Source organism: Rhamphochromis sp. 'chilingali', assembly GCF_963969265.1.
Source record: "Rhamphochromis sp. 'chilingali' genome assembly, chromosome: 10".
NCBI lineage: Eukaryota > Metazoa > Chordata > Actinopteri > Cichliformes > Cichlidae > Rhamphochromis > Rhamphochromis sp. 'chilingali'.
In genome coordinates this window covers 30,751,032-30,768,772 of record NC_137937.1, presented here as the reverse complement: position 1 = coordinate 30,768,772, position 17,741 = coordinate 30,751,032, and the positions used below count along the sequence as shown (strand labels likewise).

At 43.2% G+C, this 17,741-nt stretch overlaps 2 protein-coding genes across 2 annotated transcripts in view; both read left to right on the top strand.

Annotated features, from left to right (window-relative positions):
- The window catches only part of LOC308404303 (4-hydroxybenzoate polyprenyltransferase, mitochondrial-like), a 100,312-nt gene that overhangs the window by 28,813 nt on the left and 53,758 nt on the right, over positions 1–17,741 (top strand). The window lies entirely within an intron of this gene.
- LOC308404309 (4-hydroxybenzoate polyprenyltransferase, mitochondrial-like) lies at positions 202–17,117 on the top strand. The gene is given in 9 exon segments (XM_080894328.1): positions 202–3,138; positions 3,141–3,143; positions 7,375–7,609; positions 8,361–8,527; positions 8,708–8,829; positions 9,078–9,163; positions 9,268–9,401; positions 14,668–14,856; positions 14,968–17,117. Coding segments are annotated over 9 exon segments (1,119 nt in total). The 5' UTR covers positions 202–3,072; the 3' UTR covers positions 15,085–17,117.

Genomic DNA, 17,741 nt, shown 5'->3' with positions numbered 1-17,741 from the left:
TTTTAAATTTTATCAATTTGATAAAAAAAAATATGTGTTTGTTAATATTCACGAAAACGTATGGAGTTTTTTGTTGTTGTTTTTTTTACTTCCACGCTTAGTTCATTGTGAAATCTGGGGAAACAGTAACCGGAAGTACGTAGATTTCATACCTTAACGCCAAGCCCCCCTTTTAAAAGTCTTTTCTGTTTTTGTGATGGTGTTGTTTTCTGTTTTTATGGCCGGCGATATAGGTATTATAATGTCCAATGAAAGGTATTAACAAATCCTCCATACTGTAAGTGTTATATAGCACCGCATATTTAAATAAATGGGCGCTATTGTTATTAAAAACTTATAACAGAAATCCTTTTTTCAGGCTCGGTTTCTATCGCAGGCAGTTGGCCACGTGCTTGCAGTGACGATGCTTGCTGAGCTGCACAGGTCACAAAGAAAGCAAGAAAAGCTTTGTTTTACCAATATCACCTTGGTATCCCAGAGAAATTTTATACTGATGTTGCAGACTTTTGCAGAGGGTCTGGCTTTTACAACAAGATGAAAGCTAAAACATTCTAGGGAAAATTAAAGGATCTAGATTTGTGTCACATATCACATCTTCACAGCAGTTTTTGCTCAATATGTTTCAAATTCACTCTTTATATGTTCATGATGCGCAAATCCTTTCGAGGCAGATATCCTGCTTTAAGCAGGAGGCCGTTTGTGTAAAAAAGGAACGACCATCTCTCAAACGAGAAGGGGCTTAAGAGTTTATCTTTCACGATCTTATAATGCGGTGAATGCAGCCATTCCTCATCTCACAATGAATAGTACTCATACTAAAAAAGTACAAAATGAAAGCATGTTTCTCATTATCAACTGCACCACTTAACCAGCCACACTGCTCTGTTTCTATTCTCATTGTAGTCTTTGGGGCGATCGTGGCTCAAGAGTTGGGAGTTCGCCTTGTAATCGGAAGGTTGCCGACATACATCGCCGCTTTACGTCAACTCCGAAGCCCTTTGGAACAGGGCCCTGTGCAGCACTGTTCAGCAAGAGCAGTGAGGTTTCAGTTGTAATGCTGCTTACATTTGTCACATGTTTTTTGCATATGCAATAATGTTGCATATTCCACAGCCCTACCCTGTCTTGACAAGTAAATTTAAGAATCTGTTTAGAACTTATTTATTTTATTTCTCACTTTGAATTTTTTTTTATTGAAACTAAGCTTCTGGCTTATTGGTGTTATTTTAGTCATTATGCAGCCGTATTGTTTGTAAAGTTGGTGAAGCCTGCAGTCGGCTGAAACTGAAGAAGTCACATAGATAAGTGATAAAATGTTTCTACTAAACGCTGGGTCCAGATGAACAGAAATAAATTTCTAGGATCCGATCAGTTTACACTGACTACTACTCCATGGTTGTTTTGTATGTTAACAAGAACAAAATAAGTGAAGTAGACTTAGAGGGCTTGTTCAAAGAGGTTTTCCAACATATGGTTTTAACCAAAAAAGCATGGGTGCTTTTTCCTTAATAAGTGCAAAAAAAGAAAGAAACAGGCAATTGTTAAGAACGCCTTAGGTGAAGCAGTGTTAGATAAACTAACAAAACACTGCTATTAAAAAAACTATTGGCATATAAAAGCTTCCATTAAGCTGAATATTATTTATATTATTGCATACATATGGTTGACAGAAAGTGACCTCTGTAGCTATTTCCCATTGAGGATTGCAAAAGAAACCACAAAAACGAATAAAACCAACTTACTGATTGTTTGTACATGTGCAGAGGAGGCAAAGTGGATATACTGGATAAAGAATGCTGAATATGGAGCTGCCATAATAAAAAATAAAAACTAGTTAGTGTGAGACCTGGTTTTTATTTAACCAGTAAGGAAATTGTGATGCACACTCCACACCAGTTGGAGGCGCTGGTCCTCCAACTTGTCTGTCAGCCTCAAAGAAGAGACGACCAATGACGACCCAGCAGGGAAGTATTGATGTGGTTGTCATCTGTCCAGTGTTTGGTCTTTTTAAAATCAGTATATTCTCTATTGTAACCTTCATTGTAAGCTTGCTTTGGCGTTATATCACACTAGAGTTAGCAAGTGTGTTGGTAGCATTCAGAGCATATTTCTCCTGTTTTGGCTTCCCTTCATTGGCTTCCTGTTAAGTCCAGAATTGAATTCAAAATCCTGCTCCTCACATACAAGGTCTTAAATAATCAGGCCCCATCTTATCTTAATGACCTTGTAGTACCATATCACCCTATTAGAGCACTTCGCTCTCGCTCTGCAGGCCTACTTGTTGTTCCTAGAGTATTTAAAAGTAGAATGGGAGGGAGAGCCTTCAGTTTTCAGGCCCCTCTTCTGTGGAACCAGCTTCCAGTTTGGATTCAGGAGACAGACACTATCTCTACTTTTAAGATTAGGCTTAAAACTTTCCTTTTTGCTAAAGCATATAGTTAGGGCTGGATCAGGTGACCCTGAATCCTCCCTTAGTTATGCTGCAATAGACATAGGCTGCCGGGGGATTCCCACGATGCATTGAGTTTTTCCTTTCCAGTCACCTTTCTCACTCACTATGTATTAACAGACCTCTCTGCATTGAATCATATCTGTTATTAACCTCTGTCTCTCTTCCACAGCATGTCTTTTATCCTGTCTTCCTTCTCTCACCCCAACCGGTCGCAGCAGATGGCCGCCCCTCCCTGAGCCTGGTTCTGCCGGAGGTTTCTTCCTGTTAAAAGGGAGTTTTTCCTTCCCACTGTTGCCAAAGTGCTTGCTCATAGGGGGTCATATGATTGTTGGGTTTTTCTCTGTATCTATGAAGCGCCTTGAGGCGACTTATGTTGTGATTTGGCGCTATATAAATAAAATTGAATTGAATTGAATTATATTTTCAGTGATAGCTTAGCCTTGTTACTGTAACACCAGCTTGTCTCATGTAGGTGTGTGCAGTGTCTTACCTAAACAGCTAAAACAGTCAGGTTGTTTCAGCCAAAAGTTTCACACATCTCTGTTTCTGTTGTACCAAATGTATTTGTTTAACCTTCGTTTGCATGTGTCTTTCTGCTTCTGTGTGTGCAGAGAGACACCATGTTCCCAGCCAAGCTAGCTTTGAGCACTCTGAAAAGGATCCACCATGGAGCTTGTTATCGATGTCAATTGTTAGATTATAATATTATTTTATGCCATGTTATACCCCTAACTAAAGATTGTGAATTATTATGTAGTTTTAGTTTGCATTATTCTCCTGAATTAGAAGAAGCTGATAACTATTGCATTCGTTAAACTGATTTGCATTACATTAGACTGCTGATTTATTGTGGATGAATGATATTGTTTTATGATGTTATAAGAAATACTGTTTGCAGAAAGTCATCGCCTTATTTGTCTGATTAGAAGAGAACAGAATATACTGGAGTTTTCTGCCCCAACTCAGCAGGAGCAGATAAACGGGGAGCCAAGGTCGTAGCTTAGGCGCCGTGTGAGAGAAAAGCATGTGAATGTTTAGGCTTTTATGATAAGGTGGGAGAACCAGAGGCTATAAGAGTTTGAGCAATGCTCCACCATTTTGAGATCTGAGGCTGTCTGCATCAGTGTCCATCTCCCACGTGTGTGATCATTAAAATCATCGTTTGACTTGACCCGGCCGGATCAGTGTTGTTATTGTGGTTTTTCTCTTGTCTCCATCCCCAATATTTTGAACCATAACACTTTCTAGGATACATCACTGAAGATGCGTACCAGTGCATCCAGGAGATGTGTCTTTATAGTTTAACTCTGGCTGAGCCAGTGACGCCTAGGAAGAGTCTAGGTGACAACCAAGAAAGTTTGGTGACGACTGGAGAGACAGATGACAGCTCGGAAAGACGGCTCCAGGGGCAGGGTGGGCTAGCATCCCGGTCTGCAGTTTTCGCGAGAAAGCACCCAAAAAGCTATGGAAAGCCCTAAAGAAAGATACCCCCAGGAGACCCCGAGAGGGGGGAGAATGAGGTCTCCAATCGGACGGACTTAAGGTTAACGACTAATGCAATGGAAAGGACTACGAGTAAGACATGTATCTGCGGCAAGCTGTGCAAGAACCAGCGTGGCCTAAAGGTCCATCAGGCTAGAATGAAATGTTTGGAGCGGCAGAGTGAGGTGCAACGCACAGGTCCTGAACCTGGTGAGACGCAGGAGGAGCCCGGCCAGGAGGCACCCCACAGAGCCCAGTCCCTCCATGCACAGGACTCTTCCAATCCAAGCAGTGTAGTTCCACAACAGCGGATTAAGTGGCCCCCAGCCAGCAGCCAGAGCGAGTGGCAGAAGTTTGATGAGGATGTCTCCAACATCATACAAGCTGTGGCCAAAAGAGGTGCCGACAGCAGGCTTAAAACAATGACCACCATCATAGTCAGCTACGCCTCAGAAAGGTTCGGCCTGATCGAGAAGCGTAACAACAAGACCCCTTACACCATGAACCGCAGGGCCATGAAGATTCATCAACTACGCCAGGAGCTTAGGAGCCTTAAGAAGCAGTTCAAGAACGCTGATGCGGAGGAGAAGCAAGCTTTAGAGGAGCTGCATAACATCTTGCGGAAGAAGCTGATTACCCTCCGTAGAGCAGAATGGCACAGGAGGCGAGGAAGAGAGAGAGCCAGGAAACGTGCAGCTTTCATTGCTGATCCCTTTCGATTTTCCAAACAATTGCTTGGGGTCAAGCGAAGCGGGCAGTTGGAGTGCTCAGCAGAGGAGGTGAATAACTTCCTTCATGAGACCACGAGTGACCCATTGAGGGAACAAGACTTGGGACCAAACAAAGCTCTCATCAACCCTGCCCCACCATCAGTAGAGTTCAAGTTGACGGAGCCAAGTTTGAAGGAGGTGTGTGAGGTCATCAAAGCAGCCCGCTCAGCATCCTCCCCAGGTCCCAGTGGCGTACCCTACCTTGTCTATAAGCGCTGCCCAGAGCTGCTCCGCCACCTGTGGAAGATCTTAAAGGTGATATGGCGGAGAGGGAGAGTTGCTGATCAGTGGAGGTGCGCAGAGGGAGTCTGGATTCCCAAAGAGGAGGATTCGAAACATAAACCAGTTTCGGAGTATCTCGCTATTGAGCGTGGAGGGGAAGGTGTTTTTTAGTGTTGTCTCCCGGAGATTGACCGAGTATCTCCTTAGAAACAATTACATTGATCCATCAGTTCAGAAGGGGGGAATCCCAGGAGTTCCTGGTTGCCTAGAGCACACTGGTGTAGTTACACACCTTATAAGAGAAGCACATGAGAACAGAGGCGACCTAGCTGTATTGTGGCTGGACCTAACTAATGCGTATGGGTCGATCCCACACAAACTGGTTGAGCATGCTTTGCACCTCCACCACGTCCCCAGCAAGATCAAGGACCTAATCCTGGACTATTACGCCAATTTCAGGCTTAGGGTCACTTCTAGGGCAGTTACTTCAGACTGGCACCGACTCCAAAAAGGTATAATAACAGGCTGTACCATCTCAGTTACGCTCTTTGCCCTGGCAATGAACATGGTGGTAAAGGCTGCGGAGGTGGAGTGCAGAGGGCCGTTAACAAGGTCAGGTGTTCGTCAGCCCCCTATCAGAGCCTATATGGATGACCTCACCATTACAACATCATCAGTTCCCGGGTGTAGGTGGATCTTGCAAGGTCTTGAGAGACTCATCTCATGGGCAAGGATGAGTTTTAAACCTTCCAAGTCAAGATCGATGGTACTGAAGAAGGGCAAGGTGACGGACAAGTTCCGGTTCTCAATTTCAGGAACCATTATTCCATCCATAACGGAACAACCAGTTAAGAGCTTGGGGAAACTCTTTGACTCCAGCCTGAAAGACTCTACTGCTATCCAGAAGGCAAATGAGGAGCTGGGAGCGTGGCTTATTAAGGTGGATAAGTCCGGCTTGCCTGGAAGATTTAAAGCCTGGATCTACCAGCATTCCATCCTGCCCCGAATCCTGTGGCCCTTGCTTGTCTATACAGTTCCAATAACTACTGTGGAATCCCTTGAAAGAAAGATCAGTGGCTTTCTTCGTAAGTGGCTGGGACTTCCCCGCAGTCTCACCAGCGCTGCCTTCTATGGGACAAGCAACAGCGTGCAGTTACCCTTCAGTGGTCTCACAGAAGAGTTCAAGGTGGCTCGCACACGAGAAGCCCTACAGTACAGAGATTCTAAAGACTGCAAGGTGGCATCAGCAGGCATTGAGGTAAGGACAGGAAGAAAGTGGAAGGCTGAGAAGGCAGTTGAGGTGGCGGAGTCACGCCTAAGGCAGAAAACACTAATGGGGGTCTTAGCAACAGGGGGAGCAGGCTTGGGGTACATCCCAAAGGCCCAGGTCAGCAGGGCACAGGGAAAGGAGAGACACCAGCTACTCCAGGAAGAGGTCCGAGCAGGTGTGGAGGAGGAGCGAGTAAGCAGAGCTGTAGGCCTTAAGCGGCAGGGAGCATGGACAAGGTGGGAGAGCACCTTGCAGCGCAAGGTCACCTGGGCAAACATCATGCAGGCAGACTTCCACCGGATCCGATTCCTAGTGCAGGCAGTATACGACACTCTGCCAAGCCCAGCAAACCTCCATTTGTGGGGAAAGAGCGAGACATCTGCCTGTCCCCTGTGCTCTGGAAGAGGGACCCTAGAACACCTCCTTAGCAGCTGCCCAAGGGCCCTGGCCGATGGTCGGTATCGTTGGCGGCACGACCAGGTGCTCAGAGTAGTTGCTGAAAAGATTGCCTCAGCAATCAGCATCAGCAAGCATCATCATGCTCCGAGGAAGGCAATCTCTTTTATTAAGGCTGGAGAGAAACCCCAGGGGCGCCCACATTTGACAACTGGCCTTCTCAACACAGCCTCTGATTGGCAGCTACAGGCTGACCTGGGTAAACAACTAAAGTTTCCTCAGAACATTGCAGAAACATCACTCCGGCCAGACTTGATAATTATTTCTGAGGCCTCAAAACAGCTGATCATGCTGGAACTCACAGTGCCCTGGGAAGAGCGGATTGAGGAGGCTAATGAAAGGAAACGAGGAAAGTACCAGGAACTAGTGCAAGAGTGCAGGGGAAGGGGCTGGAAGACTTTCTATGAGCCCATAGAAGTGGGTTGTAGGGGCTTTGCAGGACGATCACTCTGCAAAGTTCTAGGCCGGCTGGGCGTGGCTGGGGCAGCCAAGAAGAGGGCCATCCAGGCTGTGAGTGAAGCGGCAGAGAAAGCCACAAGGTGGCTGTGGATTAAGAGGGCTGATCCGTGGGTAGCTACTGGTACGCAAGTCGGGGCCTGATCACCCCCGGCTGGGTCGCCTGGGCGAGGGTGTATGATGTTGTGAGACCCAAAACACCTGATGACCCTAGGATACATCACTGAAGATGCGTACCAGTGCATCCAGGAGATGTGTCTTTATAGTCTACCTGCTTCATCCAGAAGGAAGGGATACAGGCTGGAGATGGGCCCCCCTCAGACTCCCGTGTGTGGAAGAGAAAGCCTAAGAACCAATCTGCAATCTGGTCATCAATAAGACTTCTTGAAACACAGCAAAACGGGAGAAGACGGTTCAGTTTATCAGCTGCTACTATAGTAAATTCAGCACCAGTACACGTCCAACCGTACCTCCGGCTGATGAGGCTGGACAAACCTATAGGTTTGTACTTATATGAACATCACATTGTTGGGTTGTCGTGTCTTCATTCACTCACCCCAACCAGTCGCGACAGATAGCCGTCCCTCCCTGTTAAAAGGGAGTTTTTCCTTCCTACTGTGACAAAGCAAGCTCATGTACTGAGGTTTAACTTCAGCAGGTCATTATGACCATGTCTACACATTCATTTTCTGCTATGCAATGATTTTTATCTGTGTCAGTTTAAAAGAAAAATATTGATATCTAGAATATTGCAGAATTTTGACTTTATTCCAAACATGCACTCTTTAAGCCCAGAACGATTTTTAGCAGCATTTTCACCATGTTAACAAAACAGAACAAAACAAGAAGCTATATAACATTAATACAGTCTTCAGAAAACAAATGGCTAAAATAAGCACGTCATCTTTGACCTTGTAGAGCTATTAACTGGCACTAACAGGGAAGCATCTTTGTAAGCATGTAGCCCTAACTCATGATGTAGATAATAATTGTTAAAATTGTTCTTTGAAAGAATCCTACCAAACTGTAAAACTCTTATGTAATTACTGTGTAAGACAATGAGTCTAAAATATCTTGCCCCTGCATTTTTTCAGTGTCACTGCACAGATGCATCTAAAACCAAACCACATTTAAAATGCCACCAGATTAATGTAGCTATTGGCTGCACATTCATCTCTTTGTGGGCTTTGTTTCTGTTCTTATCTTACTTCCTTGTTTAATTCCCTTGAAATTCATTGCCTTTTAATCATAGGGACATGGCTGCTGTACCTCCCCTGTACATGGAGCATTGCTCTGGCTGCTAACCCTGGATGCTTCCCAGATCTGGGCATGCTCACACTGTTTGGTACAGGTGCTCTTCTCATGAGAGGGGCCGGCTGCACCATCAATGACATGTGGGACAAAGACTTCGACAAAAAAGTAAATGAGATTTTCTTACAGCTGACTCCAAACAAAGAACAGGACATGTTTTTGCAATAAAGTAAATTAAACTTCCATTTCTAAGCAGACGTTAGTCTTACCTGTGTCACTGTCACTCCCCTGCTCAAAGTGTTTATTTTTCAGCTCTGATAAATTGAAAGTGTTTGTGTTTTTGCGCAGGTGTCCCGCACAGCCTCTCGACCAATCGCATCAGGAGAGATTTCTCGAATGCAGGCGCTGGTCTTCCTGGGAGGGCAGCTCTCGCTTGCACTTGGGGTTCTTTTGTGTCTCAACTATTACAGGTACTCAGAATCAATTTTATGTATGAACGTTAATGACATTTTATTAGGAAAATATAAATAGAAGAATAGGAACAGGTATATAGGTTAGATTAAATCCTCCGAGTCATGAGAAAAAAAAAATCAGTGCAACAGTTGAACTGGATCACAATATTACTACAGTGTGTTAATTTTCATAGTGTAACTAAAAGTGATTATTTATCCAGTTATTTTGCAGTCTTTCCCTCACATTGTTCAAAATGCTCTCACAGTATAGCTCTGGGTGCTGCTTCTTTATCTCTTGTTATCACCTACCCACTGATGAAGAGGTTCACTTACTGGCCACAGTTTGTGTTGGGTATGTGCTGTGTAAAGTTATCTTGTAGTGTTCTTTGTCTAGAGTTAATATTTTACAGATTACCAGAACTATAGCTGTTCTCTTGTTCTCTTCTCTCACTTTAGGACTCACTTTCAACTGGGGCGCTCTGCTCGGCTGGTCCGCTATTAAAGGCTCTTGTGATTGGTCCGTGTGTCTCCCGCTATACTTCTCAGGAGTGATGTGGACGCTGGTATATGACACAATATACGCACATCAGGTAAAGTAGTGGGCCCGAGAGATCGCACCACTTCGTTCCTATTAAACACAATTCTTTCCTTAAACCAAAGGCTGAGTGCAGTAAATGTAAAAGAACGCTCTCATACACCAACACTACCCTGAACCAATGATACCTGGCAACATGCTTTTTTTAATGCCAAATTCTGACACTGCCATTTAAGTGTTGCAGCAGAAATCATGACCAAGGTCATCAGCACCAGACCAGGAAAGCAGTTTTTCCAGTCACCTGTTGTCCAATTTAGCTTGCAAATGATAGCTTCAATTTCCTGACAGGAGCCCCCAATGTGCTTTTCTGCTGCTGTAGCCCATCGTGTTGTGCGTTGAGAGATGCTTTTTAGCAGATGTTCTTCTGAGTGGTTATTTGAGTTAACCTTGCCTTCCTATCAGCTTCCTTTCTGTCCATTCTCCTCTAACCTCAGACATCAATAAGGGATTTTTGCCCAGGTGAACTGGTATACATAATAAAGTGACTGTTGAGAACCTGTAAATTTAAGAAGAAAGGAACCGAGAAACTGAAACTAATTTAAAAACAGTTTAAACTGTGAGTACATGGTAGCTGTTCCTTTATATTTAAGAAATGCAGTTTAAGGGATTGCAGTTTACTGTGTTTACTGATGTTTTTCTTTGAGGTGAACATGAGATTAATGTGTCCTATGTTCGTTCAATCAATCAATCAATCAATCAATCAATCAATCAATCAATCAATCAATCAATCAATCAATCAATCAATCAATCAATCAATATTTATAAAGCACTTTTCATACAAAAAATGTAGCACAAAGTGCTTTACATAGTTAAAAGCAGCCCACCCCACCCTCCAACTCACTCCCCACACTCTCATTAACATAAATGATGTGAATACACACATATCCCCCCCCCACACACACACACACACACGCGCACACTTAAAGAGTAAAAATTGGGCTGGGTTCACATGAGCCAAGTGAGGAAACATTATAACAGAGAGCCGTCTGCACCGAGAGCCGGTCACAGACCGCAGCCTCCAGGCTGGGCACACAGCAGGAGGGAGGCAAAGGAGCCCCCCAGCCAGGCTGAGAGGACCCCCAGCGACCCAGCAGCCACGGTCGATCACAGCCCCGGTGCAGAGAGCCCCCTCCGAGGAAACACTGGAGATATGCCACAATAGGCTATATACAGGGTAAAATGATAAAATAAATAAGAAGGGGATACAATATAAATATAAATAGAGTAAGAAGATTAAAAAATGGATAAGAATAAAATCAATAAATATTAGGTAAAGCCTAAATTAATAATAAAATAGCAGGATAGAATAAATAAGCATAAAATAAATAAACGCTAAGTAAAAGCTAAATTAAAAAGGTGGGTCTTGAGCCTGTTCTTAAAAACATGTACGTTCTCTGCGGCCCTGAGCTCCTCCGGCAGGCTGTTCCACAGACGAGGACCATACCACTGAAAAGCTGCCTCTCCGTGAGTATGTGTCCTGACTTTAGGGACAATCAAAAGGCCAGTACCAGAGGACCTCAGGGTCCGCGAGGGTTCATATGGTAAAAGCAGATCTGAGAGATAAGAAGGCCCAAGACCATTAAGACATTTAAAAACCAATAAAAGAACTTTAAAATCTATCCTGAAACACACGGGGAGCCAATGCAGCGATTCTAAAACCGGTGTAATGTGGGCCCGCCCTCTGGTCTTCGTCAGCACACGAGCTGCCGAGTTTTGCAAAAGTTGTAAAGTTGAAATATTCTTCTTAGGAAGACCAGAGAGCAGGGCATTACAGTAATCAATGCGACTGGTAATAAAAGCATGCATCAGCATCTCCGTGTTGGCCCGAGAGAGAATTGGGCGGACTCTGGCTATATTTTTTAGATGATAAAATCCAATTTTGGTTACATGTTTAATATGTGGGATAAAACCAAGCTCAGAGTCAAAAATAACACCCAGGTTTTTCACTTGTAGCGAAGGACATAGTGAAAATGCCTCTAATTTAGACAAGAGTTTCTCTCTCTGAGCCTCAGGACCGACAATTAAAACTTCAGTCTTGTCCTGGTTAAGCTGTAAAAAGTTTTCTGCCATCCAAGATCTTATATCCAAGATACAGTTAAAAAGGGCATCCATTGGTCTGGTGTCATCAGGAGACACAGAGATGTACAGCTGCGTGTCATCAGCGTAACTGTGAAAGTTCACTCCATGCCTCCTGATGACACTGCCGAGAGGGAGCATATACAAATTAAAAAGTACAGGGCCTAAAACCGACCCTTGAGGCACACCACATGTCATTTTATGGATCTTAGAGGAGCATGTATCCATACTCACCATAAAAGTTCTGTCAGAGAGATAGGAAGTGAACCAGTTGTGTACAGCACCAGAGAGGCCTACCATGTGTTTCAGTCTGTTTAAAAGAATAGCGTGGTCTACTGTATCAAAGGCTGCGCTTAGATCCAGTAGCACCAGGACTGAGAGCTTTTGGGCGTCCCAGTTACATCTAAGATCATTTAAAACCTTTAGGAGAGCCGTCTCTGTGCTGTGGTTCACCCTAAATCCAGACTGGAATATCTCCAGGATCTTTCTATCATTTAGAAAATCATTAATCTGAGTAAAAACAAGTTTTTCTAAGATTTTACTTAAAAATGGTAAGTTGGATACAGGTCTGTAGTTATTAAAATCATTACAATCCAAATTGCTCTTCTTCAGAAGGGGCCTCACCACCGCCGTTTTAAAGGCAGCAGGGAAGACACCCAACTGAAGAGAGCAATTCATCATGTATAAAAGCTCAGCCTCAAAAAATCCATAAAGTGTTTTAAAGAGTGAAGAAGGGATTGGATCTACAAGACATGTGGTGGGTCTCACTGTGGAGAAAACTTTCTTAAGGTTCTCAGCATTAACCAGGACAAAGCTGTCCAGTGTCTCCTCAGGTACAATCGAGCCCGCAGATGTGTTTACAAACATATCGCGATTAGATAAAATATCAGATCTGATGGCGCTGACTTTTCCCCTGAAGTGGTCTGCAAACTGCTCACAGAGTGAGTCTGTGGGGGTTCTTTGGGAGCTGTTAAAATCAGGGTTAAATAAATGATCTATGGTGGAAAAGAGGACCTTGGGATTATTTTTGTTATTACTGATTATTTTGGCGAAGTATGAATTTCTTGAATTCCTTAATGTATTATTGTACACTTTAAGTTGCTCGCAAAATATTTGATGGTTGATAGTATTTTTATTTTTCCTCCACCTCCTTTCTGCTGCCCTGCAATTTCTTTTGAGTTTTTTGACTTCTTCGTTTCTCCAGGGTGATACGTGTTTTACGTTAATGTTTTTGGTGGTGAGTGGAGCAACGGAGTCAAGGCTTTTTTTCAGTTTGCTGTTGAAATGATTAAAAATCAAATCGCAGGGTGCAGGTAAAATCGCAGGGGGGCATTCGTCTAAAACCCTGGTAAAATTTGCAGCCACTTCAGAGGTTAGATAGCGCCTCCTCACAGTTCGCACCGAGGTCTCCCGCTGAATAAAACCGGTGATGTTAAAAAACACACAGTAGTGGTCAGAGACAGCCAAGTCAACAACAGAGGACACGCTGGTGGACAGCCCATGGGTGATGACCAGGTCCAGAGTGTGTCCTCTGTTGTGAGTCGGCTGTGTGACGTGCTGGGTAAAATCCAAACAGTGAAGAATGTTTAAGAATTCTTTTGATGCAGGGTCAGAAGGATGATCTATGTGCAGGTTAAAATCACCGGTTAAAATTATCATATTATATTTTGAATGTATGTTTGTTAAAAATTCTGAGAATTCCTTGATAAAAGCAGCACTGTCTTTAGGTGGTCTATAAATTGTGACAGATGAAACTGGAGGGCTGCTGAAAACAATAGCGTGGAATTCAAAAGTGGTAAAATGATCAAGTAAAATTTGTTTGGAGGTGAGTGTGTTGTTGGCTAAAGATGCAGTCCCACCACCTCTCTTACCACTTCTAACAGAAAAAGAGAAATTAAAATTTGGTGGGGAGGCCTCAGTGAGAACAAACTGGTGCATCCGAACCCAGCCATGTTTCAGTTAAAAATAAACAGTCAAGTTTATTATCTAAAATTAAATCATTAATAATAAAAGACTTGTTCAACAGAGAGCGGACATTTAAAAGTGCCATACTGATTGAGACTGGTGGATTTTTGACAATAGAGTTGAATGGATGTTGATATTTTTGAAGAGGCCGGAGGTTATTAATGTTTTTGGAGTTACTAGATTTATGATAATTCTGTTGCTCTCTGTTTGTGATTATGACGGGTATTGTGTTGACTGTGGGAGAGAGAGGTCCGAGTCCAGAGTTTTGTGTATTACTGTTAAAAGTGGAACAAATATAGGAGCAGGGACCAGGGGAACATCAGTCAGTGGCAGACAGATCTGCAGGTAATGTCAATTTGGGGTAGTGACAGGGCGATGTGCGGGAGTGCTGTACGCCAAATGCCAAATTGGCGGACAGCAAACGGCGTCCCCAGGCGTTGAGGTGGAGCCCGTCTGCCCCAAAAAGATGCCTCCTCTCCCAGAAGGCATCAAAATTGTTAATAAAACCCACGCCGTGGGAGACACAGGCGGAGGAAAGCCAGGTGTTAAGGCTGAGCAGCCGGCTGAAACGGCCTATCCCTCTGCCACAGGTGGGGGTGGGCCTGGAGATAAAAGCACTCACCTGCAACTGACCAAGGAGGCTGAAGAGTTGGAGGAAGTCCAACTTCAGCAGCTCAGATTGCTGTTTGGGGATGTCATTGGTGCCGATGTGGATGATGAGCCGGTTAACCTGTGGGTGGGATGCCAGAATGTTGGGAATTCTGTCCACTATGTCAACAACAGTGGCTCCCGGGAACGACAGCGTGAGCGCCCCCCTCATCCGCACGTTCCTGACGATGGAATCCCCGAGGACCAGCGTGGAGAGAGGAGGTGCTACCGGGGGCTGCTGGCCATCTGAGACGCCCGCGCCGCGGCACCGGGGGTGTTCAGATGGAGATGCGCCAGCCGGACTGCGTGAGTGACTCCCAGGTAGCCGCGCCGTGGGTCCTCTTCTCCGAGGAGCCGGGGTAAAGCACAGCTCTCCGCGGTGAGTTTGCACCACAGCGTCGGGTTGCCCACCGCGGCTCCGGGGGCGTAGTGGTGGAGATGGCGCAGACCTCAGCGACACAGCGGGATGGCGAGGGCTAGCGGTCAGAGGAGGAAAGTCCACAGGATCCAGGATGTTAAAGTAGGGACCTTGATTGACTATGGCCTCGTGTTGTTTTGTCTTTCATAAATAGGATAAGGAGGATGACATCAAAGTAGGAGTCAAATCTACTGCACTGAGGTTCCAGGAGCAAACCAAACCCTGGCTGAGTGGCTTCGTTGTGGCCATGATGTCTGGACTGGTATTAGCTGGGGTCAATGCTGAACAGACTCTCCCTTACTATGCTGTACTCACCGGTGTAGCAATGCACCTGACAAACCAGGTGAGGATCATGGTCAACTTTAATACAACATTTAAATGAGAAACATGCACAGATTCATGTGTTTTAAGATTAGGTTTTCCATTGAAGTATATTTATTTTCTTCTCTCGTAGATTTACACATTAGACATCAACAAACCAGAAGACTGCTGGAAAAAGTTTGTTTCAAACAGAAACCTTGGACTGTTGTTGTTTTTAGGTATTGTTGTCGGGAATTTGTGGAAAGAATAAAGACAGACTCTGAAGAAATGAACAAGCCTTCATATAATTAGAGACGATGTTTTATTACATTTGTGTGTTTTGTTTTTTATGAGAAGCACTCTTTTAACAACTTATGTATTTTCAAAAATGCCAGCAAATCTAAATTGAAATTGCTGCAATAACTTTGACCACCAGGGAGCAGTATGATTCCTCCTACCTGATGAATGTACTGTACGCCAGTGGCCTCATTACTTTGTTTTGGTCCATAAAACACATAAATATCTGGGTCTTTGCGCGACATCCTTCATAAGTCACTGGTTGACATTGGTGCTCTTTGTTTTTATTCTGGCCAGGCAGCATTTACCCACTTTACCTGTGCTTATGTGTCAGAAACCACTTCCAGTTATTAATTATAGGACTTTGGTGAGAGTCGGCATGTAGATCTGCAGACTTTACTGGTTCTTTTTAGTGCTTTTGCAACATGAGACTGCTCTCACCCATGATGTTTCAGTACTCTAAAACTTTTAAACAAATTTTAAAGAGAATTCATTTACATCCAGTCCAGTGAAAAACTAAGTTCAAGGTTCAAGGTTCTTTATTATTTGTCACATGCATAGTTACAAATAATAAAGAACCTTGAACTTAGTTTTTCACTGGACTGGATGTAAATGAATGTCCAGTGAAAAAAACTAAGTACATCTAAGTACATCTTCCAATATAGAAGGTATGTTTAGTTGCAATAACTTAATCATTTTCTCTATGAGTTTATCAGTTCCTTACATTGTTGTAGAGGAATTTCGGCCCACTCTTCTTTACAGTGTTGCTTCAGCTTGATATTTGCAGGCATTTGTTTATGCAAAAGTTTCTTAAGATCCCACCACAGCAATTGAATCAGGTTGAGCATGAAAAGGGGAAAAAACAAAGCTTGGACACTGCTAGCACGGCGCCCACACAAACGCAAAGCAGGGGCTGAAGCATAGCTGAATATGTTTCCAAACCAACTTCATTCTAAGCCAAAGACTAGAAAATACAGTGAAGCATAACTTCCCTTTGGTTTCACCTGCACAAGTCCAAGGTAGGTCTCCCCTGCAGAATTGGTTTTCCCTTCGTCAGGAGCAGCGCTGGGCTCTCCAAATCACGGACAAACAGTATCCCACATTCTTGATTTTTAGTTCACAAGCACTTGTTGTAATGACTAACTACTCCTGACATTTTGGAGATGTTAGCTCTTTATACAGCAAAGTTACAGCGGGATACAAATAACACCAGGCTGATACTGCCACGATTTGTTCCCCCCCATCTAAATCACGGACAAACAGCATCCCACAGTTGTTTATGTTTTTAAACCCATTTTGCACAGAGGCATTTTTTTTTTTGAAAAATTTATTGATAGCAATGTTGAATATTACACAGGAAAAAAACAACTACATGTAAAATAATTACACCGTGACGCCTCTGCCTTTCTAAATGGAGGGACAGTAACTGCGTGTTTATATGTAAGCATGTAAAACCTGAAGATGGAGACAAAATACTGTTAATCTGAATAGCTGCCATTCTGCAATTCCTCTCATGTAAACAATAACATTGCCCACAGCCTGACATGAATAAAGGCACATGCCTTTAATGTTGCATGACGAACTCTGTATTCCTCGTCCACACATAAACACAAAAGATGAGTTTAAAAAAAAAAAAATCTCAGTTTTCGGTGATTTGAAACACCATTTACGTGTGGACGAAACAGCTGCGTTTTCAAAAATACCAGTGTAGGCGTGGACGTAGTGTAAAAGAGTTAGTAGTTTATTTTCTTACTACCAAGGTTATTATTGCTAACGAAAACTAACGAAATAATGAAAACTAGAAGTGAAAAAACATTTTTGTTAATGGAAATAAAAATAAAAACAAAAAAAGGAAAACTAACTAAAACTGTAATGAGTGTTCACAAAACTAATTAAAATTAACTGCATTTATAGCAAAACTGTGTTTAGTTTTCATTGATGTGTGCGTGTCATACAATAGTCAAGGGTGAAAATGAAGTTTAGTTTCCAGATTTTTTTTGCTGTCTAATTATGCCAGCAGGTGGCAGTACGTTAGTCGAGTCGTCTGTGTTGCTGCTCCGTCCACGCGCAGAATCATGTCAGGAGAAAGCGCCAGATTCCAATTTGGGATTACTTTGAATATGACTGTTTTGGATAAAGCAAGTGTCTTGTAGTGGAAAGAGACAAATTATGAGGGACATTTCTAAAGGGGAAAAAATTCCCACAAACCTTAAAGTGCACTTGAAAAGCTCACACAAGAAGGCTAACCTAGCTTACCTTGAGAATGTAAGGGAGCACACTCAACCCTCATCCCCAGAAAACAGAAGCTAACCCCAGGCAAGGCAGCGTGATGCATCCCGATGGTAGCTGGAATCGCAACATACTCAAGGATAAGCAGAAGAGAATGACTGATATGATGAAACTGGGATTTTGTTACACTTAATTATTGCAAACACAACTAAAACTATAACTGAAACTAATCAAAACTAAACTGAAACTAAGGATTTTCAACAAAATAAAAACTAAACTAGCAAACAATTGGTAAAAACTAATTAAAACTGATATAAAATTGAAAATCTGAAGTCAAAACTAAATATAAAATAAAAACTACTGAAAATTGCAAAACTATTAAAACCCTGCTTACTACCTGCA